Here is a 22,958-nt window from a genome sequence, read left to right on the forward strand (position 1 = left end):
AAATAAAACCTTCTTTGAAGAAAGTTGCTTTAATTCCTTCTAGTGTAAAGTCTGATGCAAAGTCTGATATAAGTTCTGATAAACAGCATGTTAGCATAAACTCTGATATTAAATCCGCTGCTAATGATAACAAACTTAAAAAGGCCAAAGGATCCAAGCAGGTATGGGTCCTTAAAACTAACCATTATTGGTCTTTGTGATTGCAGGGCAACAGGAAAAATATCCTAGTACTGGATAGTGGATGTTCAGGACATATGACAGGAAATAAACCCCTGCTCTCAGACTTTGTGGAGAAAGCTGGCCCAGGAGTTTCTTATGGAGATGGCAATATGGGAAAAACTCTGGGATATGGCAGTATTAATCTTGGGAATGTCATCATTGAAACAGTAGCTCTTATCTCAGGACTTAAACACAATTTGTTGAGTGTGAGTCAAATATGTGACAGAGGTTATCATGTGGATTTCTTTGAAGAACAATGTGAAGTTGTAAGCAATTCTACAGGAAAAGTGGTTCTGAAAGGATACAGGCATGGTAATATTTATGAAGCCAGATTTTCAACAACCTCTGATGGTTCTGCAATCTGTCTGTTGAGTAGAGCATCAATTGAAGAAAGCTGGAATTGGCACAAAAGACTCTCTCATTTAAATTTCAACAGCATAAATGAGCTTGTAAAGAAAGATCTTGTGAGAGGATTGCCAAAATCAGTATTTGCTCCTGATGGCCTTTGTGATTCATGTCAAAAGGCAAAACAAAGAAAATCTTCTTTCAAGAGCAAAACTGAGTCATCAATTCTTGAGCCTTATCACCTACTGCATGTTGATCTATTTGGTTCAGTCAACGTCATGTTTATTGCAAAGAAGAAATATGCTATGGTTATAGTGGATGAGTTCACAAGGTACACTTGGGTGTACTTTTTGCACAAGAAGAATGAAACTGCATTTACTCTAACTGATCATGTCAGACAGCTGGATAAGTTGGTCAAAGTTTCTGTTAAAATTATAAGAAGTGATAATGGCACTGAGTTCAAGAATTTAATCATGGAAGAGTTCTGCAAAGAGCATGGAATCAAACAGGAATTTTATGCACTTGGAACTCCACAGCAAAATTGAGCTGTAGAAAGAAAGAACAGGACTCTCATTGAAGCTGCACGAACTATGCTTGATGAAGCAAAGCTGCCAACCTACTTTTAGGCTGAAGCTGTGTAGACTGCTTGTTTTATACAGAATGCAACACTCATAAACAAGCATGGAAAAATACCATATGAGATGATGAAGAAAAAGAAGCCAAATATGAAATACTTTCATGTACTTGGATGTAAGTGTTTTATTCTTAAGACTCATCCTGAACAGCTGTCAAAATTTGATCTGAAAGCTGATGAAGGAATTTTTGTTGAATATCCACTTTCCACAAAAGCCTTCAGAGTCTATAATTTAAGAACAAGGGTTGTCATGGAATCTATCAATGTATCTTTTGATGATAAGAAGATTAATGGACTTGAAGATTTTAATGATCACGATCAGCTGAGATTTGAAAATGAAGACTTAAATTCTGATTCCGTAAATTCTGATGACTTAAACTCTGAACCTGTAAGTACTGATGTCATTGAATCTGTGGTAAGAACTCCAAAGGAAAATGCACCTGTCCAGGGGGAGCAAATTGAAGATCCTATCACATCTCAAGACTCTCAAGAAGCATCAAAACCTGTCACTGGCTCTTCAAGTTCTGATTCATCTAGTTCTGATGAGCCAAATTTTGATAATTCTGGAAGCTCTGATACTTCAAATCCTGAAGGATCCAAGTCAAACTCTGAAGTCTCAGAGAGCATAACTACGGGGGGGCATCAGAAAATGCTGATGGAGAAAGCATGGATCATGGGGGAGGATCCAGTTCTAGAAGTCAACTTCAATCTGTAAGGAAGTGAACCAAATCACATACACCTGACTTAATTATTGGAGATCCTGAAGCAGGTGCCAGAACTAGAACTGCAACATCAAATGAATGTCTCTATCATTTTTTTCTATCTCAGACTGAACCAAAGAAAGTGGAAGAAGCTCTCAAGATGTTGATTGGGTGCAAGCAATACAGGAAGAGTTAAATGAATTTGAAAGAAATAAAGTCTGGACCCTATTGCCAAGACCAAAGAACAGATCAGTTGTTGGCACAAAATGGGTGTTCGGAAATAAAATTGATAGTGATGGCATAATTACAAGGAATAAAGCAAGGCTGGTTACTAAAGGCTACTCTCAATAGGAGGATATTGATTATGATGAAACATTTGCACTAGTTGCTAGATGAGAAGCCATAAGGATCTTTTTAGCTTATGCTGCTCACAAAAAGTTTAAAGTCTTTCAAATGGATGTGAAAAGTGTTTTTCTTGATGGAGAATTGGAAGAAGAGGTCTATGTTGAATAACCTCCAGGCTTTGTAGATTCAAAATTTCTAAATCATGTCTACATGCTTGACAAAGCACTTTATGGCCTTAAGCAAGCTCCTAGAGCATGGTATGAGACATTATCTCAATTCCTTCTGGAAAGTGGATTTCACAGAGGTACAATTGATAAAACACTGTTCTACCTCAACCATGGAAAGGACTTACTTTTGGTACAAATATATGTTGATGATATCATATTTGATTCTACAAATGCCAAACTCTGTGAGAGGTTTGCAAAACTAATGCAGTTAAGATATCAAATGAGTAATGATGGGAGAACTTAGTTATTTTCTGGGCCTTCAAGTCAAGCAGAATGAAGAAGGTACTTTTATCTGTCAATCTGAGTACACCATAAATTTACTGAAGAAATTTAGAATGCAAGATTGTTCAACAGCATCCACTCCCATGGCTACTGCAACCAAGTTAGATAAAGATACTGGCTCACCAGTAGATATTACTAACTACAGAGGTATGATTGGTTCTTTACTCTATTTAACTGCAACTAGACCTGATATCATGTATGCTACCTGTCTATGTGCAAGATTTCAGGCTGATCCAAGAGACCCTCACTTAATAGCCGTGAAAAGAATTTTCAAGTACCTTAAGGGTACAACTAATCTGGGATTGTGGTATCCTAGAGAAGCAGATTTTAAGCTAATAGGTTACTCAGATGCAGATTTTGCAGGATGCAAAATAGACAGGAAAAGCACTAGTGGAAGCTGCCAATTTTTTGGAGGCAGATTGGTTTCTTGGTTTAGCAAGAAACATAAGTCAATTTCCACATCAAATGTAGAAGCAGAATATATTACTGCAGGAAGCTGTTGTGCACAGATTCTTTGGATGAAGAATTAGTTACTGGATTATGGGTTAAAATTTTCTAAAATCCCTATTTACTGTGATAATCAAAGTGCTATTGCTATGACAGGTAATCCAGTTCAACAATCAATGACAAAGCACATCAGCATTAGGTACCATTTCATAAGGGAACATGTGATGGAAGGTTAAGTGGAATTGCATTTTGTTCCAACAGATCAACAACTAGCAGATATCTTCACAAAACCACTTTATGAAGCTACTTTTACAAGACTGGTAAATGAACTTGGAATGGTTTCAGATTCTTTCTCTAAATCTGCTTAGTTTTTGTTCTCATGCATCAGACTTTATGATCAGTGTTTACAGATTGTCTTGTCTTCATGAAATCTGTTCTTTAATTGAAATTCATTAAATACTGATTGTTATCTGATGTGGATCTTTAAACTCTAATAGTGTTTTGAATGTTCTGTGACTATTCAATCCAATGAGGATAACTGTGCTAGATGCTGACCTAGTAGTCTTTAACATACTAGAAATCCCATGTTTGAATTAGTTGTTTATATGGAAACTCATTAACACAAGCAAATTCTGATTTTGAGCTTAGTCAAGTTTACTTTGTATATCTTATTACTAAGTCACAAACTAGATTCTTGCTTCTTATCTGTTATATTCTGATGTTAGTAAATCTTAAGGATGAACTAAATGCTGATAAGCCTCACTTATCAAAAGAAATGAAAAGAAAAGAAAATGAAATAAAAGTCAGGTACTCCTTTGAGATCTAGAGTAAATATGTGGAAGGGAAGACCCAAGTGCATTGCTGGTATTAAGTAATATGCATTAGAAAATCAAATAAATTTTCTTGGTGACTTTTCACATTCTCTGATTACTTAAGAAATACTCTGACAACAGCATAAATTCTGATAAGCAGTCGTGACTCACTTACACTGAGAAGCCACTGTAAAAAGGAATTTCAAAAGATGCATAAAATGAGCACAAATAATTGAGGTGGACTCTTGCATAAATTTGTTTTATAGTAGACCTCATGATTGATGACAGATTTTAAGCACTTTTCTTAGTTATGCCTTATTTCTAAGATGTACTGAAGTTTATCAGACTTTAATCTTTATATGATATTTTTCTGAATGCACACACTTTCACTCCATATGAATGATGAAAATTACTGTGGTGATTTAGTTGTTTTTGACAAACAGTTAAGTATCATTTGCATAAACTGAGGACAAGTTCTGATGGAAGTTCTAATGATTAAACTCTAAAGGAAACAAGTCAATATTTGTATGAAGAATCACAGAAAAAGATATTCACCTTTTGAGTTCAGAAGCCATTTTCAGATGACTGTTAAAATCTGATATAAGTTAAGTTCTGATATTAAATCCTGATGGAATCCTTGATGCTTAAGTGGTATTTTTCTTTACTTGACTTATTTGTGATAAAAACTGAAATAGTCATATTTAAATCAGAATATATTTGGGTAAGATAAAAACAGTCATAATCATTATAAGTTAGTGATAAACGTGTTTGTCTTGAAAAACTGCATGTGCACAGTAATTATTGTTTATTTTACGTGCTCATTAACTCTTGCTTTAACTTTTTACTGACTGTTATTATTACACATCGGTCTAGGGAGACGAGGCATCATTATTTTTTCTTACTCGTTAAACAGTCCTCGTGTCCCTTGGTATTCCATTGGCTATTTAAACCGACTATTCATCCCAGCCAAATCATCTTCCATTTTCTCACAAACTCACTCTCTCTTTTAATTCTCATCATTTTTCTTCTTCATAAACAAAAATGGTTATTTTCAACTTGTTCATGAACTATGAAACTTTCAATATAGAGTTGAGTTGTGATGACTGGCAACAGGAGTGGCATGTCACCGCCATTCCTGAAGAGCTCTGGAACTCTGTTCCACAAGAGGTTCACACAGACCTCTTGTTCTTTTCGATGGACTACCAGCTCCATCTTGATCAATTGGAAGAAGAAAGGAGAGAGGCTCTCCTTTCGTAAGAACAAATCATCCGTCTTGCAGTGTTCTTTGTCAGCAGCAGGAGGAACTAGTTGATAGGTTTTCTTAGACTAGGACTGAGGCTGTTGATGTTAAGATTCTTAGACTAGGACTATCTTGTAATTTTTGCATGTAATCTATAAATTTCATGAAATGTACTCGTTTGATATATTAATGAAATTTTCCTTAATTGCAAGATTTAGTCTCTGTTTCTCTCATATTATGTGACTGTGCATGTTCTAATTGGAATTTGTTAATCTTTACTTCATCTATTTAAACTTTATCCTTTGATGAATGTTTTGATTACAATTATGGTCAATAATAAATTTTATTGATTCGAGGAAACAGTTGAAGCACAGGTTCATGCATCAGAACCTGTTATAGTTGAAGCTGAGAATGTTACTTCTCAGACAGAAATAGTAGCTCAAGGTTCTGATACTTTAAAAAGAAAGAAATCTGTAAGTTCTGTTACTATTGAAGCAACTCCTTCATTGGCAAGGAAATTGAAGAAAATGAAGGCTATGAGATATTTGGCTAAGGCTCCATCAGAAGATACTGAAGAAGCTGAGGAAAGGGGATCATGAATCTCTGATCTCAAAAGAACCGATTATCATTGAAGCCCTTCCAGCTCAAGCCAAAGACACTGCTACTGGTACAGTTGTAACCCCTCTTGTCTCACCTATTAAAGCTACAGATGATGCTAAAGAAAAAACTGAAAACTCTGAAATAGATATTCATAATTTGAATATACCAAATGTTCTTTATCTGGAAGCTCCATCTACAGAAGCTTAACAATCTCCAACTCATTTTCTAGTTTTAAATGCTGAGATACCATTTACATCAACCACACCAGCTCTGGAGATAAATTCTGATGTTCAGAATTTAAATGAAGTTGTTCCTGAATCTCCAGTCGCTTCACACACTGTTGTATTGTCAGAACATAATGAGTCTTCCTCAAGTTCTGAAGAAAGTGTTTCTGCTGAGACTCCAGTTTCTATACTAGGAAAGGAAGAATTGGTGAAGAAATTTGTTGAAAAGGAAGCACCTATTCCGTGGGAGGATACTCACAGAGGTATGGAGTGGACCAAGAAGTGGAATGACACTAATTTCATTCCAAGTTCTAACATTTTGACAGAGCATATTGCTAAAGCTGATGAGTTGCTCAAAAATGCTGATTTAAAGACACAACTCAAGATCACTGCTCTATCTACCAAACATCTTCAAGGTCTACATACTTCTACTCATGAAAAGGTTGATACACTAAAGGAACATGCTGATAACCTATCAGACCTACTCTTGAGAAAATTGAAGCCATTGAGAAGATTCAAGAGAAGCAACAGGCCCAAATTGATGAGGTACTGGCTAACCAAGTTTCTCAGAAAGCTCAATTGGAAGAAATCCAATCTTCAGTTGAACTTCTTCTTTCTCTCTTACTTCCTGATGATGCCAAAAAGAGGGAGAAGGTAGTTAAGTCCAAATGCTCACCTATTGGAAATACTGAAGAAAAAGGATGATAAAAGTGATGACCAGGGAAACTCTGATAAGAGTAGAGGTGTTAGGTCCCAATGTGTTTGTAGAAGGGGGGGTTGAATACAAACAGTACCAAATAATCGAATAAATGCGGAATAAAAAATGTGAAACAAAATTCAAGTTAAATAAAAATATTATTAAACTTGAAAGGTGTTACAACAACTGTATCGATTACAAGGTATTAATCTCAAATCAATTATCACAAATCTAGAATAAATTCGACATGAACTTTTTCTATTTTTGCAATAATTAGAATCAAATGCTAAACGCGATTTGAGATTAAGTTCTAGGGATTTTGATCCGCTAGATTGTTACACAAGAACAAGATAAATAATTCTAGTGGTTTGGATTTAACATTAACAAACTAGAATTTTGATCTTGATGTAAGCAGAGAAGAAAATAAAATGTTTCAGAGGCGGCTGCTTTTTTTCCTTGGTTCTTGAATGTGTTCTGTATGATTGAGATGTTTTGAGTTGAATGACTTCTGCTTCTATTTATCAACAGCCGAATTAATTGAATTGGAATGACAATCCTTTAAGCTTGTATAACAAACGGTGAGACTATCCTTTTGAGCTAGCAAGACAATCGTTTGAACCAGCATGACTATCGGTAGGACAATCTTTTGAACTGGCATGACTATCGGTAGGACAATCTTTTGAACTGGCATGACAATCGGTATGACAATCCAGATTGTCATGCTAGTTCATTTTTAATTGTATTGCTGATTTAAGATTGAATTTAATCCTATTAACTTCTGAAAATTCCTAAAATTAATTCTGAATTAATTAATCAATTAATTTAATTAATCAATAAATTAATCTTTGCAGATATAATTTATTTACTTAATTAAATTATATGACTTAATTAATTAATAGAGAATTAATACTAACCCTGAGCAGCATTCATTCTTCTGAATATCTTCTGAAAATCACTGAGAATTATGAATCAATTCCACCACTTCAACGTTGACACTCGATGTACTGTCTGGTTCATGAGTGACTAACTTCCGTGACGTTGCTTCATGTCTTGACTTTGATGCTTTGATTTTCTTCAGATTAAATCCTTGTAATTAATGATACTCTGACGAGATCTCTGTCACTTGATTAAATCCACGATCTTGATTTATATCACTGAGGCATGATCAACTTCTTGAACTTCTTCTAGTGAATTACCTCCTCAAGTCTGTAGATGAACCTTGTTTCTGAATCCTTTGACAGATATTAATTTGCGAGATCTCTCTGACGGTCGATCCACTATTTACTTATTACATTCTTATTTGAGTTGAGTTGAATCCTCGAATATACAAATAGGCCTATGACATATGACTTACAATCTCCCCCTATTTGTTTGTTAGACAATAACACACAAATACCTAGAGGATAACTCAACTAACAAATAAGAAAAAGATATAAACATACATGCAAAGTAAATAGCAGAAAAGTTCTGGATGAGATTTAACATTTTCCAGATTCCAAGTAGATGTTCCTCTAGACTGAACATATCTTCAAGTAGTTCCATCTTCATTTGTACAACCACATTTCCTGTTGAGAAGCCCATATCTCTTGCTTCTCCCCCTATGAGAATCAACTGATTAAAGAAGATCACCTTCGTTTTACCACCTCTCCCGTACAATAGGATCCGCAGATAAAAACCAATGGTACTCCCCTAACAGCTTCTTCCCTTACTAGGAAATCACCTTGTGTTTACCACCTCTCCCGTACAATAGGATCCGTAGTTACAAACAACAATGGTGTGGAGTAGTGTACATTTTTAGGATCTTTTTCTTCCTCCCTGCTATTTCTCCCCCTTAGTTGAGGAATCCTCCAAACTATTACTTAAGCTTTAGTGGTAAGAGAGTGTTGGTTGGTTCTGTTTTTGTGTTTGTCTTTACAGTCTGGGATAGACGTTGTGGGGGAGATAAAAGCTTAAGTAATAGTTTGGAGGATTCCTCAACTAAGGGGGAGAAATAGCAGGGAGGAAGAAAAAGATCCTAAAAATGTACACTACTCCACACCATTGTTGTTTGTAACTACGGATCCTATTGTACGGGAGAGGTGGTAAACACAAGGTGATTTCCTAGTAAGGGAAGAAGCTGTTAGGGGAGTACCATTGGTTTTTATCTGCGGATCCTATTGTACGGGAGAGGTGGTAAAACGAAGGTGATCTTCTTTAATCAGTTGATTCTCATAGGGGGAGAAGCAAGAGATATGGGCTTCTCAACAGGAAATGTGGTTGTACAAATGAAGATGGAACTACTTGAAGATATGTTCAGTCTAGAGGAACATCTACTTGGAATCTGGAAAATGTTAAATCTCATCCAGAACTTTTCTGCTATTTACTTTGCATGTATGTTTATATCTTTTTCTTATTTGTTAGTTGAGTTATCCTCTAGGTATTTGTGTGTTATTGTCTAACAAACAAATAGGGGGAGATTGTAAGTCATATGTCATAGGCCTATTTGTATATTCGAGGATTCAACTCAACTCAAATAAGAATGTAATAAGTAAATAGTGGATCGACCGTCAGAGAGATCTCGCAAAGTAATATCTGTCAAAGGATTCAGAAACAAGGTTCATCTACAGACTTGAGGAGGTAATTCACTGGAAGAAGTTCAAGAAGTTGATCATGCCTCAGTGATATAAATCAAGATCGTGAATTTAATCAAGTGACAGAGATCTCGTCAGAGTATCATTAATTACAAGGATTTAATCTGAAGAAAATCAAAGCGTCAAAGTCAAGACATGAAGAAACGTCACAGAAGTTAGTCACTCATGAACCAGACAGTACATCGAGTGTCAACGTTGAAGTGGTGGAATTGATTCATAATTCTCAGTGATTTTCAGAAGATATTCGGAAGAATGAATGCTGCTCAGGGTTAGTATTAATTCTCTATTAATTAATTAAGTCATATAATTTAATTAAGTAAATAAATTATATCTGCAAAGATTAATTTATTGATTAATTAAATTAATTGATTAATTAATTCAGAATTAATTTTAGGAATTTTCAGAAGTTTAATTGGATTAAATTCAATCTTAAATCAGCAAGACAATTGAAAATGAACTAGCATGACAATCTGGATTGTCATACCGATTGTCATGCCAGTTCAAAAGATTGTCCTACCGATAGTCATGCCAGTTCAAAAGATTGTCCTACCGATAGTCATGCTGGTTCAAACGATTGTCTTGCTAGCTCAAAAGGATAGTCTCACCGATTGTCATACAAGCTTAAAGGATTGTCATTCCAATTCAATTAATTCGGCTGTTGATAAATAGAAGCAGAAGTCATTCAACTCAAAACATCTCAATCATACAGAACACATTCAAGAACAAAGGAAAAAAAGCAGCCGCCTCTGAAACATTTTATTTTCTTCTCTGCTTACATCAAGATCAAAATTCTAGTTTGTTAATGTTAAATCCAAACCACTAGAATTATTTATCTTGTTCTTGTGTAACAATCTAGCGGATCAAAATCCCTAGAACTTAATCTCAAATTGCGTTTAGCATTTGATTCTAATTATTGCAAAAATAGAAAAAGTTCATGTCGAATTTATTCTAGATTTGTGATAATTGATTTGAGATTAATACCTTGTAATCGATACAGTTGTTGTAACACCTTTCAAGTTTAATAATATTTTTATTTAACTTGAATTTTGTTTCACATTTTTTATTCCGCATTTATTCGATTATTTGGTACTGTTTGTATTCAATCCCCCCCCTTCTACAAACACATTGGGACCTAACAATTGGTATCAGAGCCTTCTGATTAACGAACAAATCAAGATCCTAGACTTTTGTGTTTCTTTCACTTCTTGAATTTTTTATTCACTCAAAAAAATTCATAATGACTTCACATAAAGTTGGAACCGTTAAAATTCCACAATTTGATAAAGAGAATTATATCATGTGGAAGAAGAAGATGCTATTATTTTTACAAGTTGCAAATCCCAAATATTCAAACTTGTTAAAGAAGGGTATAAAAACTCCGATGGTTATTGAACCGGAGGTAATAATAGATGGTGTGGTGACTACTAAAGCTAGAACCTATCCAAAAGAGCCCGAAGACTTTACTCCTGCTGAGAAGGAAGAAGCCTCCTTGGATGCCAGCCTTCAATTAATATTAATTGATTCCCTTGATCCCTTGATGAACAGACATGTGATGAACTGTAAAAATTCTAAACACATGTGGGAAACTATTGAGGTAATTAATGAAGGCACAGAGGAAGTTAGGGAGAACAAGTTGGAAATCCTAACCTCTGAATATGAACATTTCAAATCAAATCCAGGAGAAGGAATTACTGAAGTGTTTGAGAGGTACAATGCGTTGATCAACAACCTGAACATCACTGGAAAGTATTATTCAATCAGGGAGGTCAACAAAAAGTTCCTTTTAACACTGCCAGCTTATCTTGAACATAGAATCACTGCCATTAGAGAAGCTAGAAATCTGAGTGAGATTTCTTTGGACAGGCTCTATGGAGTGTTAAAAACCTATGAGTTGGAGCAGATTCAACAGAAGGAAGTCTACGGGAATGATAGAATGGTCAGCACATCTACTGCACTTGTAGCTGAAGGTCAACAACAACAACAATCTCAACAGTTAGAAAGAATGGTACAGTTTTCCAAGAGTGAGGAAAATGAGTTAGTAGCAGAATATGATCCTCCTACTACAAATCAATCAAGTGATGATTTTTATTCCTTGGAAGAGCTGGAGCAATTGGAAGACGAGTCAATGGCCCAAATTGTCAAGAGATTCTCCCATGTCAGATTAAAGAGGAATCCCAAGCTTAAGTACAAGTCCAACTACAACAAATTCCAGAAAGGTGGATCTTCATCCTCTAACACCAGCAGTGGTGGATACAAAACAGGGATGGTTGATCGGAGCACCATTAGATGCTATAACTGCAATGAGTTGGGACACTTTGCCACAGAATGTAGGAAGCCAAAGCAAGTAAGAAAGAACTCTGAAAGGGCTTATCTGGCAAGGGGAAGAAGCTGGGATGATACTGACAGTGAAGATGAAGAAGAAGGAAATCTTGCTCTTATGGCTGTTGATGGAAAAGCTTCATCGTCAAGAATAGAGGTAAAACTTTCTGATGCTGAAATGGTTTATCATCTAAGAGGTAACTTAGATTGTGCACGTCGTGATAATGAACTGTTAAGTTTACAGATCACAGACCTTGAGAAAGAGGTCAATGAATTAAGACTTGTGCACATTAATCAAGACAAATTAAAAGAACAGGTATCTTTTCTAGAGAATAGAGTTGACTGTTATAGAAAACTCGAAACTATTCTCAAAGACAAGATCACCGGTCTTGAGACTAAGGTTAGAGCCTACTTCAATTCTTGTTCGAAGGCTAAAGAGTTCTACAGTAAGCAAGCTGTTAATCAAACATCTAGAATAGGTTATGATTACAATGTTGCTATTGGAGAATTAGGCATAAACTCTCCTCCTCATGTCTGTGCTAAAGGGAGGGAAGTACCACATGTGCTTAAGGGTGTTGATGAACCCCTCTATAAAGCATCAATTGCTGAACCATTTGATGCGACCTCTTCTGTTATTCAAGAAGAAATACGTGCTGAAGATCTTGCTAATGAGAAGGTTGTTTCCAAGTCAAGTGTGTCGAAAGTTCCAGTCAAAGTTGTGAAAGCAACTGAGACTAACTCAGACACACATGAGTTGGATAACAAAAATGCCATGTCTACCATGCATAAATTGCCTGCTGTTAATCACTCTCATAAAGCATGTGGTGTTTCTAATTGTATGTCTTGTGCTTTTAATATGATGTATGCTTATTTTAATGGTAAGCATGTGTCTAATGATAAGACTACTCCTCGTCAGCATGTGAATAACAAGAAGCATGATAGGTCTAAGACTGCCAGTCCTTCTAAGGCTAGAAAGGAGACATTTGTGCCTAAGCTTAAACAGAAATTTGTTAAGGTTATTTACAAGGTCAAATGTTCAGTCATTGAGAAAGTTGAGACAATTAAAATTAAAAATGTTGTTTTGCCTGACAAAGGACAGTTCTACAAGTATGCCGGGCCCAACCAAGTTTGGGTTCCGAAGAAGGTCTAATCCATTTGTAGTGCAGGGCATTAAACAAGTATAACCGGTAGTGTGGATTCTTGACAGTGGATCATCAAGACATATGACCGGAGATAGAGCCCTGCTATCAAATGTGGTTGAGAAAGCTGGCCCCATGGTTACCTTTGGAGATAACAACAAAGGTTTATCTGAGGGATATGGCTGTTTACAAGCTGGGAATGTTATCATTGTAATTTTGTATATTGTGCTAGGTTATTATCAGGAAGCAGTATCTAACATATAGCACTAGTGATGAGACTTGAGAATATTACGACATATCAGGCACCTGATGCACATTACACTTGAAATTGGACTCTAGTAAGATGTGTACAAGTGCACTCCTGGTTGGTGAGTCAAAAGAGGAAGTCAATGCACCACAGTTCATGGACTTTGCAGCTGCAGATCTATTGGACTATGCAATCTCTTCTTCACAGTCTCACTTCAGGTTGGTATGAACTAGTATACTGCTCAAGCAATCGTCAAGGACATGGTATGGCACTCTAACCGCAGTTACAGTTTTATATGAATAAGTAGAGTCGTCATATTTATAACTATCTTATCACTAGGCACAATAATATTGTTTTATATGTGCAGTGGTATATTGTTAATGCAACATAACAATTAGTATCTAAAGTACTTGACAAGTATCGGTCAATGATATGTTGTTAACATTATGTTGCAGATATTTGTAAGCTTTTGACATGAATGAGAATTACTTAGACTTTACCCTAAGTGATCAATGTTTTATCAAAAACTCATTCATTTTGAAAAACAAAAATTAAACTTCTTTCTACATTAGTGATTTCTTATTTCATGTAAAATCTTTTGAAATCACTATTGTAAATCATTTTCTCTCTATTACCATATATTCTGTGTTACAGGTTCAGTCTCCAATGACTTTCTTTCATTAACAGTCATGAGGTTGAAAACCCACAACGTATATCCCAGACTGTAAAGACAAACACAAAAACAGAACCAACCAACACTCTCTTACCACTAAATGTAGTATGAATGAGCGTGAGGGAGATAGTGCCTAGTGCACCACATAAGGAAGGTTCTGTAGTCAACCCAGTAGCTCTGTCTCCTACATAGATGAGTAGTATTTAAACCAAGACAACTGCTAGCCCCCATACATCTTCTCAAAAAGATGTAATGGCTGAAAAGGCACAAAAACAGTTACTAGATTCATTCTCTCAACAGGGTGCGTCTATTGAATTTTGCCTGTCGGCCAAGGTATCCGATGTAGTGTCACCACTTCAAACATAATCAATTCTTGATGCACAAGGAGAGGTTACACACACAAAGGATGAGTTGACGGAAACAAGAGTTTCGACCATTTTAAGGTCAGATTCGATTGTTCAAGGTTCGTTAGTGGACCAATTGTCTTTACAGGTGTTAGGAGAGGATACTGATCCAAAAGCCATATGTCAGTGGTCAGTGTCTACCTCCCCAGGCTTAAATCCCCTGGATGCATCTGCGGATAGTGGATCTGACATAGGTGCAGATCGGCAAATTGTTGACAATGATTCAGATATTACCTGATAAGTCACAAGGAAATGTCTTCACAGACATTAGAAGGGAACTTTGATCTTTATGCTAAATTCGTTGGATCATTGTTTACCTTCCCAGAATTCAAATCTGGAACCCTAAAAGGGAAACTAGCAACTTGTAAATTATGACTCAGATTCATCTGACGAGTTTAACAAGGATGGGGATTTGTGAACTCCCATTGCACCACCTGTGACCTCCTTAAGGATGGCTAAGGTGATTTTCCTTGCAGGTACAGCTGGATTATGGAGCTATGAGAGAAGAGTGATACACTTGTGAGAATGAGTGTAAACACGAGTGGAGAGAAGAGTGAAACACATGTGAGGTACACTAAACAGAATCACACACTCACAGTGAGGTAGAAAAAGAAACTACTTGTTATTTCTTTTCCAACCAAGTGAAATATGAGAACTCCTTCAGACGACGGCATACATTCCTTCTTTAAGGGGGAGATAAAAGCTTAAGTAATAGTTTGGAGGATTCCTCAACTAAGGGGGAGAAATAGCAGGGAGGAAGAAAAAGATCCTAAAAATGTACACTACTCCACACCATTGTTGTTTGTAACTACGGATCCTATTGTACGGGAGAGGTGGTAAACACAAGGTGATTTCCTAGTAAGGGAAGAAGCTGTTAGGGGAGTACCATTGGTTTTTATCTGCGGATCCTATTGTACGGGAGAGGTGGTAAAACGAAGGTGATCTTCTTTAATCAGTTGATTCTCATAGGGGGAGAAGCAAGAGATATGGGCTTCTCAACAGGAAATGTGGTTGTACAAATGAAGATGGAACTACTTGAAGATATGTTCAGTCTAGAGGAACATCTACTTGGAATCTGGAAAATGTTAAATCTCATCCAGAACTTTTATGCTATTTACTTTGCATGTATGTTTATATCTTTTTCTTATTTGTTAGTTGAGTTATCCTCTAGGTATTTGTGTGTTATTGTCTAACAAACAAATAGGGGGAGATTGTAAGTCATATGTCATAGGCCTATTTGTATATTCGAGGATTCAACTCAACTCAAATAAGAATGTAATAAGTAAATAGTGGATCGACCGTCAGAGAGATCTCGCAAAGTAATATCTGTCAAAGGATTCAGAAACAAGGTTCATCTACAGACTTGAGGAGGTAATTCACTGGAAGAAGTTCAATAAGTTGATCATGCCTCAGTGATATAAATCAAGATCGTGGATTTAATCAAGTGACAGAGATCTCGTCAGAGTATCATTAATTACAAGGATTTAATCTGAAGAAAATCAAAGCGTCAAAGTCAAGACATGAAGAAACGTCACAGAAGTTAGTCACTCATGAACCAGACAGTACATCGAGTGTCAACGTTGAAGTGGTGGAATTGATTCATAATTCTCAGTGATTTTCAGAAGATATTCGGAAGAATGAATGCTGCTCAGGGTTAGTATTAATTCTCTATTAATTAATTAAGTCATATAATTTAATTAAGTAAATAAATTATATCTGCAAAGATTAATTTTTTGATTAATTAAATTAATTGATTAATTAATTCAGAATTAATTTTAGGAATTTTCAGAAGTTTAATTGGATTAAATTCAATCTTAAATCAGCAAGACAATTGAAAATGAACTAGCATGACAATCTGGATTGTCATACCGATTGTCATGCCAGTTCAAAAGATTGTCCTACCGATAGTCATGCCAGTTCAAAAGATTGTCCTACCGATAGTCATGCTGGTTCAAACGATTGTCTTGCTAGCTCAAAAGGATAGTCTCACCGATTGTCATACAAGCTTAAAGGATTGTCATTCCAATTCAATTAATTTGGCTGTTGATAAATAGAAGCAGAAGTCATTCAACTCAAAACATCTCAATCATACAGAACACATTCAAGAACAAAGGAAAAAAAGCAGCCGCCTCTGAAACATTTTATTTTCTTCTCTGCTTACATCAAGATCAAAATTCTAGTTTGTTAATGTTAAATCCAAACCACTAGAATTATTTATCTTGTTCTTGTGTAACAATCTAGTGGATCAAAATCCCTAGAACTTAATCTCAAATCGCGTTTAGCATTTGATTCTAATTATTGCAAAAATAGAAAAAGTTCATGTCGAATTTATTCTAGATTTGTGATAATTGATTTGAGATTAATACCTTGTAATCGATACAGTTGTTGTAACACCTTTCAAGTTTAATAATATTTTTATTTAACTTGAATTTTGTTTCACATTTTTTATTCCGCATTTATTCGATTATTTGGTACTGTTTGTATTCAACCCCCCCCCTTCTACAAACACATTGGGACCTAACAAGAGGTCAAGGAAAAGTTCAAGGAAATTCTTCTACACAGAACAAGTCAAGTTTTGATGTTGTGAGATAAACAAAGTCTGATGTCAAGTTCTGATATTCTGATTCAGTCAGGATCTAAAGACTCTCAGAAGTTTTTACAAACTCTGAAGCTAAAGGTGAAGCATACTACTATTTATTACAAAATCCTAAAATCCAGACACTTGATGAGGAGATAGCTAGAAGATTATTTCTGAAACAAAATCCAGGAATGAATTTAGAAACTCTCAAGGAGGAAGAAGCTAGATTTGCTGCTGAGAATGCAAATCTTAAGTCTAAAGCTTCTGATGCAAAGAAACCTCCAAGACCTAAGGAAAAAGGCATTATGATCAGGGAAAAGTCAAATTCTGAGACTTCAAATTCCAAGACTAGATCACAAACTGAGATTGATCCTAAATCAAAAGGAAAAGAAAAGGTTGGTGAACCTTTAAATATTGAGAAAAAGATAAGTTCTTCCATTCCAGTCTATCAAACTACAGTGCATGATGATGATTTGATAGAAGATGAAACTATTCCAATTCTGAAGAAAAGAAAAATAATTGAAGAATCTAAAACAACCTCTGACACTGCTCAAGTTGTTCAGAATAGAGAACAACAAGTTACAGAAGAAACAATAAATTTTGATCAAGTTAATTTGGAAAAGATGACAATTGCTGATAAGAAGAAGCTGTTATGGAAGAAAGCTACTCCAGTTGAACCAAAATCCAATCTTATATTGAGTCAACTCGCAACATTTGGATTGAGATCCAAGCAACCTAGAGATAAAGCTGGATTAGGTTCTGATGAAGAGAAAATACAAACAGGAGTAGAAGTTACTCTAAGAGATCCTTTCATGTTGACAGACAAACCATATGAACAAATCAAACAATAGCACCTTGACAAAGTGTTGTCTGCTCAAATTGTAATAGATGCTCTTGATAAGGAAAATCTAAAGGAGAAATTGATTTTATTTCTCTATGATGGATTAACTTACAGAATAGATGATACTGATGTGCTAAAGAAGTCTGTCAGAGAACTTCAACATATTCACTATCTTCTGGAAGTAAAATCTGATGTTACAAGAAGATGGTCAGAATACATTTTGAAGGCTATAAGAGATCTATTTAGAATCTATGGTACAAAGACTTCTCAGTATATACCAATGATTACTGAAGATGATGGAAGAGAAATTCCTATGCTGAAGAATTCTGCTAAGGTGGAAGTTATTCTGAAAGGAAGATGCTTATGTTATAATGAAAACTCTTCACATCCTAGAGTTATCAGACTTGGTGATGGACTTGAAAGAACATCAATTCAAGCTCTCAGAACAGCCATTTATCAAATTGGTGATATTAAGGATGAAGAACTGATGCAGGTCAAAGCACAGTTAGTTGAATTTCTTAGGAAAGCTGAAGACAAGCTGGTAAGAGATTTTGTTAAGAATCATTATGGATTTAGATTGATCCAGTGAAGTTGGTAAAACTACAAGGACTGTAAGTTATAGTTAATAGTCTTATTAAACTCTTATTGCATTTGAACTTAAATGTTTTTGACATCATCAAATCTATTAACTTGTATATTTTTGCACAATTTACAAGTTGGGAGAGATTGTTAGATATATTTGAGATGTCATATCTAATATATTTCATGTTTAGTTTTCAGATCTTAACAAACAGGAAATATCAGTACTTATTGAAATCAGTACTTACAGGAAGTCAGAACTTAAGGATATCAGGACTTAGATTATCAGAAGATAAATATCAGAAGATGGATATCAGAACTTAAGTGCAGGAGGACTAACAGTTAAGGAAGGAAGCTGATTTACAGGAAAGAAGATCGAGACTACTACAAAAAGAAGATATGCATGGAAAGAGTTAGAGGACTTAAAGACTTGTATAAGATTTCTGATTGATATATTTTAGGAGACAGAATTATATTCCATATTAATTAGAAGTTATTTTGTAACTGTGTACTATATAAACACAGACATATGTTTACACTATATATGTTATCATTATCGAGAAGATCATACATTGTAACCTAGCAGCTCTCGTGATATTTGTTCATCACTGAGAGAGAACAGTTCCATTGAAACAGAGTTTATTATATCGAATATATTTGTTTACTGTTACTTGAGTTCGAAATCGATTTGATTGTATTCTACACTGTATTCAACCCCCTTCTACAGTGTTATGTGACCTAACAGAGGTAGGAATATGGATATAGAAGATAATAGATAGAGTTAAGAGATAATCATGTTCCTTTCTATTTTTTAAATATTTCTATTCAATAAGGTATGATTGCATGCGTAGAATAAATTTTATAAACTGTTAGATTGTTGTGGAACCTTATGATTGATTTAAAAATATGTTAGTAGGACCTTTTAGGTCATCCTGAGTAGTTTTTGCAAGCATTGTTGAGTAAGTGAGCTTAGAATTAGTGTTATATGTTAGGTTCATAGTGTAGCTTCTACTCAATGTACTCTTCTGGTGAGGTACCTCGAATATGAAGCTCTGAATACGAACCTCATTTTAACTTATTATCTTTTTGGTCAAGTTAGTATAAAACTGATATATATTAAATAAGGTAATTTGAATGCACTTAGTTAATTTTATTAAAAATAATAATTTAAAATAATTCACATTATTAAAGTTGTTTCTAGTAAAGTTTTTTTGGGTGCGTCTGTGTGCTAAAACTTGCGCGTTAACAGTTGTAGAAATGAATATGTGTTGGTAAGATATTCTCATTTAGAAAGTACGTGCTAGGCTAAATTAAGAATAATTCAATGCAATTATCTCTGAAAAATAGAGTGCATTTATTAAAGGAAGGTTGTTAACTGATAATGCGTTAATAGCATATGAGATCAACCATTACATTCAAAGGAAAACACAAGGAAAGATTGGGGTGGCTGGATTGAAAGTGGATATATCTAAAGCTTATGATCGTCTGGAATGGGATTTTATTGAGTTGATGCTTGAAAGGTTTAAGTTTCCTGCGACCTGGATAGAAAGGGTGATGCAATTTGTCAAAACAGTCTCATATAGTTTCATAAGGAACGGAGAAGTGTTTGGAAAGGTGGTTCCTCATCGAGGAGTACGACAAGGAGACCCGATATCGCCATATTTATATATTCTTTGTGCGGAGGGTTTGAGTGGTATGATTAGAAAGCATGAAGAGTGTGGGTTACTGCATGGGTGTCGAATTGCAAATAATGCACCAAGTATTTCACACTTACTTTTCGCGGACGATTGTTATTTCTTCCTTAGAGCAACAAAAGCAGAGGCACGAACACTAAAAGATTTGCTACAGCGGTATGAAGCATTATCAGGGCAAGTTATAAATTATAATAAGTCTGAGATTGTTTTCAGTCCTAATACAGCTGAAGCGGACAGGGTGGAGGTTTGTAGTAGTCTAGCAGTGCAGCAAGCTCAGAAACCTGGGAAGTATCTTGGTATGCCAATGTGTGTTGGTAGAAATAAGGTTGAGGTATTTGGATTTATTAGTGATCGAGTGTAGCAAAGATTGAAGGGGTGGTATAATAAAGAGTTATCAAAGCATGGAAAGGTAACATTATTATCTTCATCAGCTCAAACATTGTCGAGTTTCTGGATGAATCTGTTTTTTAATTCCAATTACCATGTGTGAGGAGATTGAATGAAAGATGAACGCTTTCTTATGGGGAAATGGAACAAATAGTAGGGGAGTAAGATGGATGTCCTGGGATAAAGTTTGTGTGCCAAAGAATTGTGGAGGGCTGGGGCTTAGGGAATTAAGAAAATTCAATCTGTCTATGTTGGCTAAACAGGGCTAGAGATTGCTTAAAGAAGCTAATCCATTAGTTTCTGCAATAATGAAGGCGAGATACTATCCTAATTCGAGTTTGTTAGATGCTAAAGTGGGGTCAAATCCAAGCTATGTTTGGAGGAGTATTGTGTCGTCTATGGAGGTGGTTAAGGCAGGGGCAAGAAGAAAAATTGGGGATGGTAGAAATACGCGTGTGTGGGGGGAACCTTGGTTGCCAAATATGACTAATGGGTATGTAATGACCCCAGTGCCAGTGCAGTTACAAGAGAGTACAGTGCATAGTCTAATGAAGATGGATGAACGAAGATGGGAGTTGGATATATTTCATGACAGTTTTCAAGATAGAGATACTGAGCTTATTAAGCAGATTCCGTTGTTAATAAATGAGACTGCAGATTCATGGTATTGGATATTAGATGAAAAAGGGGATTTTACAGTCAAAAGTGGATATCGATGGTTGCAAGGGGAAATTGACACTGCAGATAAGAGGTACTGGACTAAGTTGTGGTCTCTACAATTACCATGTAAGGTTGTTAATTTCCTGTGGCGAGTGTGTAAGTCTTGTCTTCCTACAGCCTATGCATTGGTAATGAAGCATGTCGATATAAACATCTTGTGTCCCTGGTGTCATGCTGAGTCTGAAACGGATACTCATGTATTGTTTTCGTGTGATTTTGCGAAAACGGTATGTCATATGGCAGGATTGAGTTCGATGGTGCAACACTCAACTCAAGAGACAGCTGCTATGGTCATAATAAGGGTGTTCGATAGTTGCTCACGGGAACAATGTGTGCAAATAGGAATGATCAGTTGGGGGTTGTGGAACATAAGAAATAAATGGGCTTGGGATAAGGCAAATGGATCTGCTTTTGGTGTATTGGCAGCATCTAGTAAATTGTTGAAAGAGTGGAAAGAAGCTCAAGTAAGGGATGTAAGAGGTCGATAAGAAGGTGGAATGAGAAAATGGGAGAAACCGAATGAGGGATGGATCAAAGTCAATGTGGATGCAGCAGTGTTTCAAGATAGCATTGGGTGCGGTGCGGTTATAAGAGATGCACAAGGTGTGTTTATGGGGGCTTTTTGTAAGAAAGTGGAAGGCGCATGGAGACCAAGAGAAGCAGAAGCCATTGCTTTAAAAGAAGCACTCTCGTGGATTGCTGAATTAGGGTATGGAAGCTGTGTATTTGAGACTGATTCAAAAGAATTAATGCAGGCATGTAAGAAAGCTCCGGGTGAGTCTCATTTTGGAACTATAGTTGGTGATTGTCTTCACTTGTTAAAGCACATAAATCAAGTGCTAGTTCAGTTTGCGTTTAGGTCTGCGAATAGTGTGGCACATGAATTAGCTAGAGCTACACATTCTATGTCAGACAAAGGAGAGTAGTATGTCACTCTTCCTAATTTTATTTCTCATGTACTAGAGTTTGATATGAATAATTGAATGCAAGTACGAGTTTATTCAAAAAAAGAATAAAACTTAGAACGTCAACTAGCATTTAACAAATCATTTGTAGAAAATCATAGAATATGAATTTAAATAAGGCTATCAGAATGTACCCGTGCCTTGGAATGTGGATCTAATTATTCTAGACAGTTAAGGTTCAAATAAATAGTTAAAGAGTTAATTACACTTTGCAACCATCACCTTTCATTTATAATCAAAACAGTATACATACTTAAGTAAAATACAGTTTGCAACCCTTAACTTTCAATATCAACTACAACATGCATCCCTTGCGGTTATAAAATTAAAATTGAGATGTTAATATTAATAACTAAAATTTCAAATTAATTAAAATATTTATTTTAATGCATTTTTTACATGAAAAAAATTATAGCTAATTTCTATTAGAAATACTCTAAATTAATCATAATGCTAATTACTTAAAATATATTTATTAAGCAAAATATATATTTATATATATAATCATAAAGTTTATAAATATATCTATATTTTAAAATTTTAAAAATTATACCGAGTAATAAAATAATTGACATTAATATTATTTTTATAATTTGAAATTCTAAATTTTAGTTTAATTTAAAAATAATTAAAATTATTATTTAAATATTTTGCTAAATTTCAATTTTACCCTTCACAATATAAATATTTTTAACAAAATGGTTAAAGGGATGCATATTGTATTTGGTGTCTAAAGTTAAGGGTTGCAAACTATATTTTTGAAAGTAAGTATATAGTTTTGTTATTTAATGAAAGGTAGGGATTGCAAACTGCAATTAACTCCAATGATAAAAATGATAAAGAGTAAAACAATGATAGTTTGATAGAAGACCTCTTAGTATAAATGTTTAATTATAACCAACTTACAGGTTTAACTTCATATAAAAAGCTACCACCTTGGAAAAATATTAAGCTCTTGTAAGTAGAGCCGGACAAACGAGTGGTTTGGCTCGGCCTATTCGCAATTCGG

At 35.2% G+C, this 22,958-nt stretch overlaps 1 protein-coding gene across 1 annotated transcript; it reads left to right on the top strand.

Annotated features, from left to right (window-relative positions):
- The first annotated feature begins 21,481 nt into the window (after positions 1–21,481).
- On the top strand, positions 21,482–21,910 carry LOC141714486 (uncharacterized). The gene has a single exon (XM_074518004.1). The coding sequence runs from the start codon at positions 21,482–21,484 to the stop codon at positions 21,908–21,910; it is 429 nt and encodes a 142-aa protein (XP_074374105.1).
- The last annotated feature ends 1,048 nt before the right edge of the window (positions 21,911–22,958 follow it).

The sequence above is a fragment of the Apium graveolens genome, chromosome 3 (assembly GCF_009905375.1).
Source record: "Apium graveolens cultivar Ventura chromosome 3, ASM990537v1, whole genome shotgun sequence".
In the NCBI taxonomy this organism is placed as follows: Eukaryota; Viridiplantae; Streptophyta; class Magnoliopsida; order Apiales; family Apiaceae; genus Apium; species Apium graveolens.

What these genes read in the sequence shown, in the direction of transcription:
- LOC141714486 (XM_074518004.1), top strand. Translation starts at nt 21,482, where the DNA reads ATGAGAAAATGGGAGAAACCGAATGAGGGATGGATCAAAGTCAATGTG.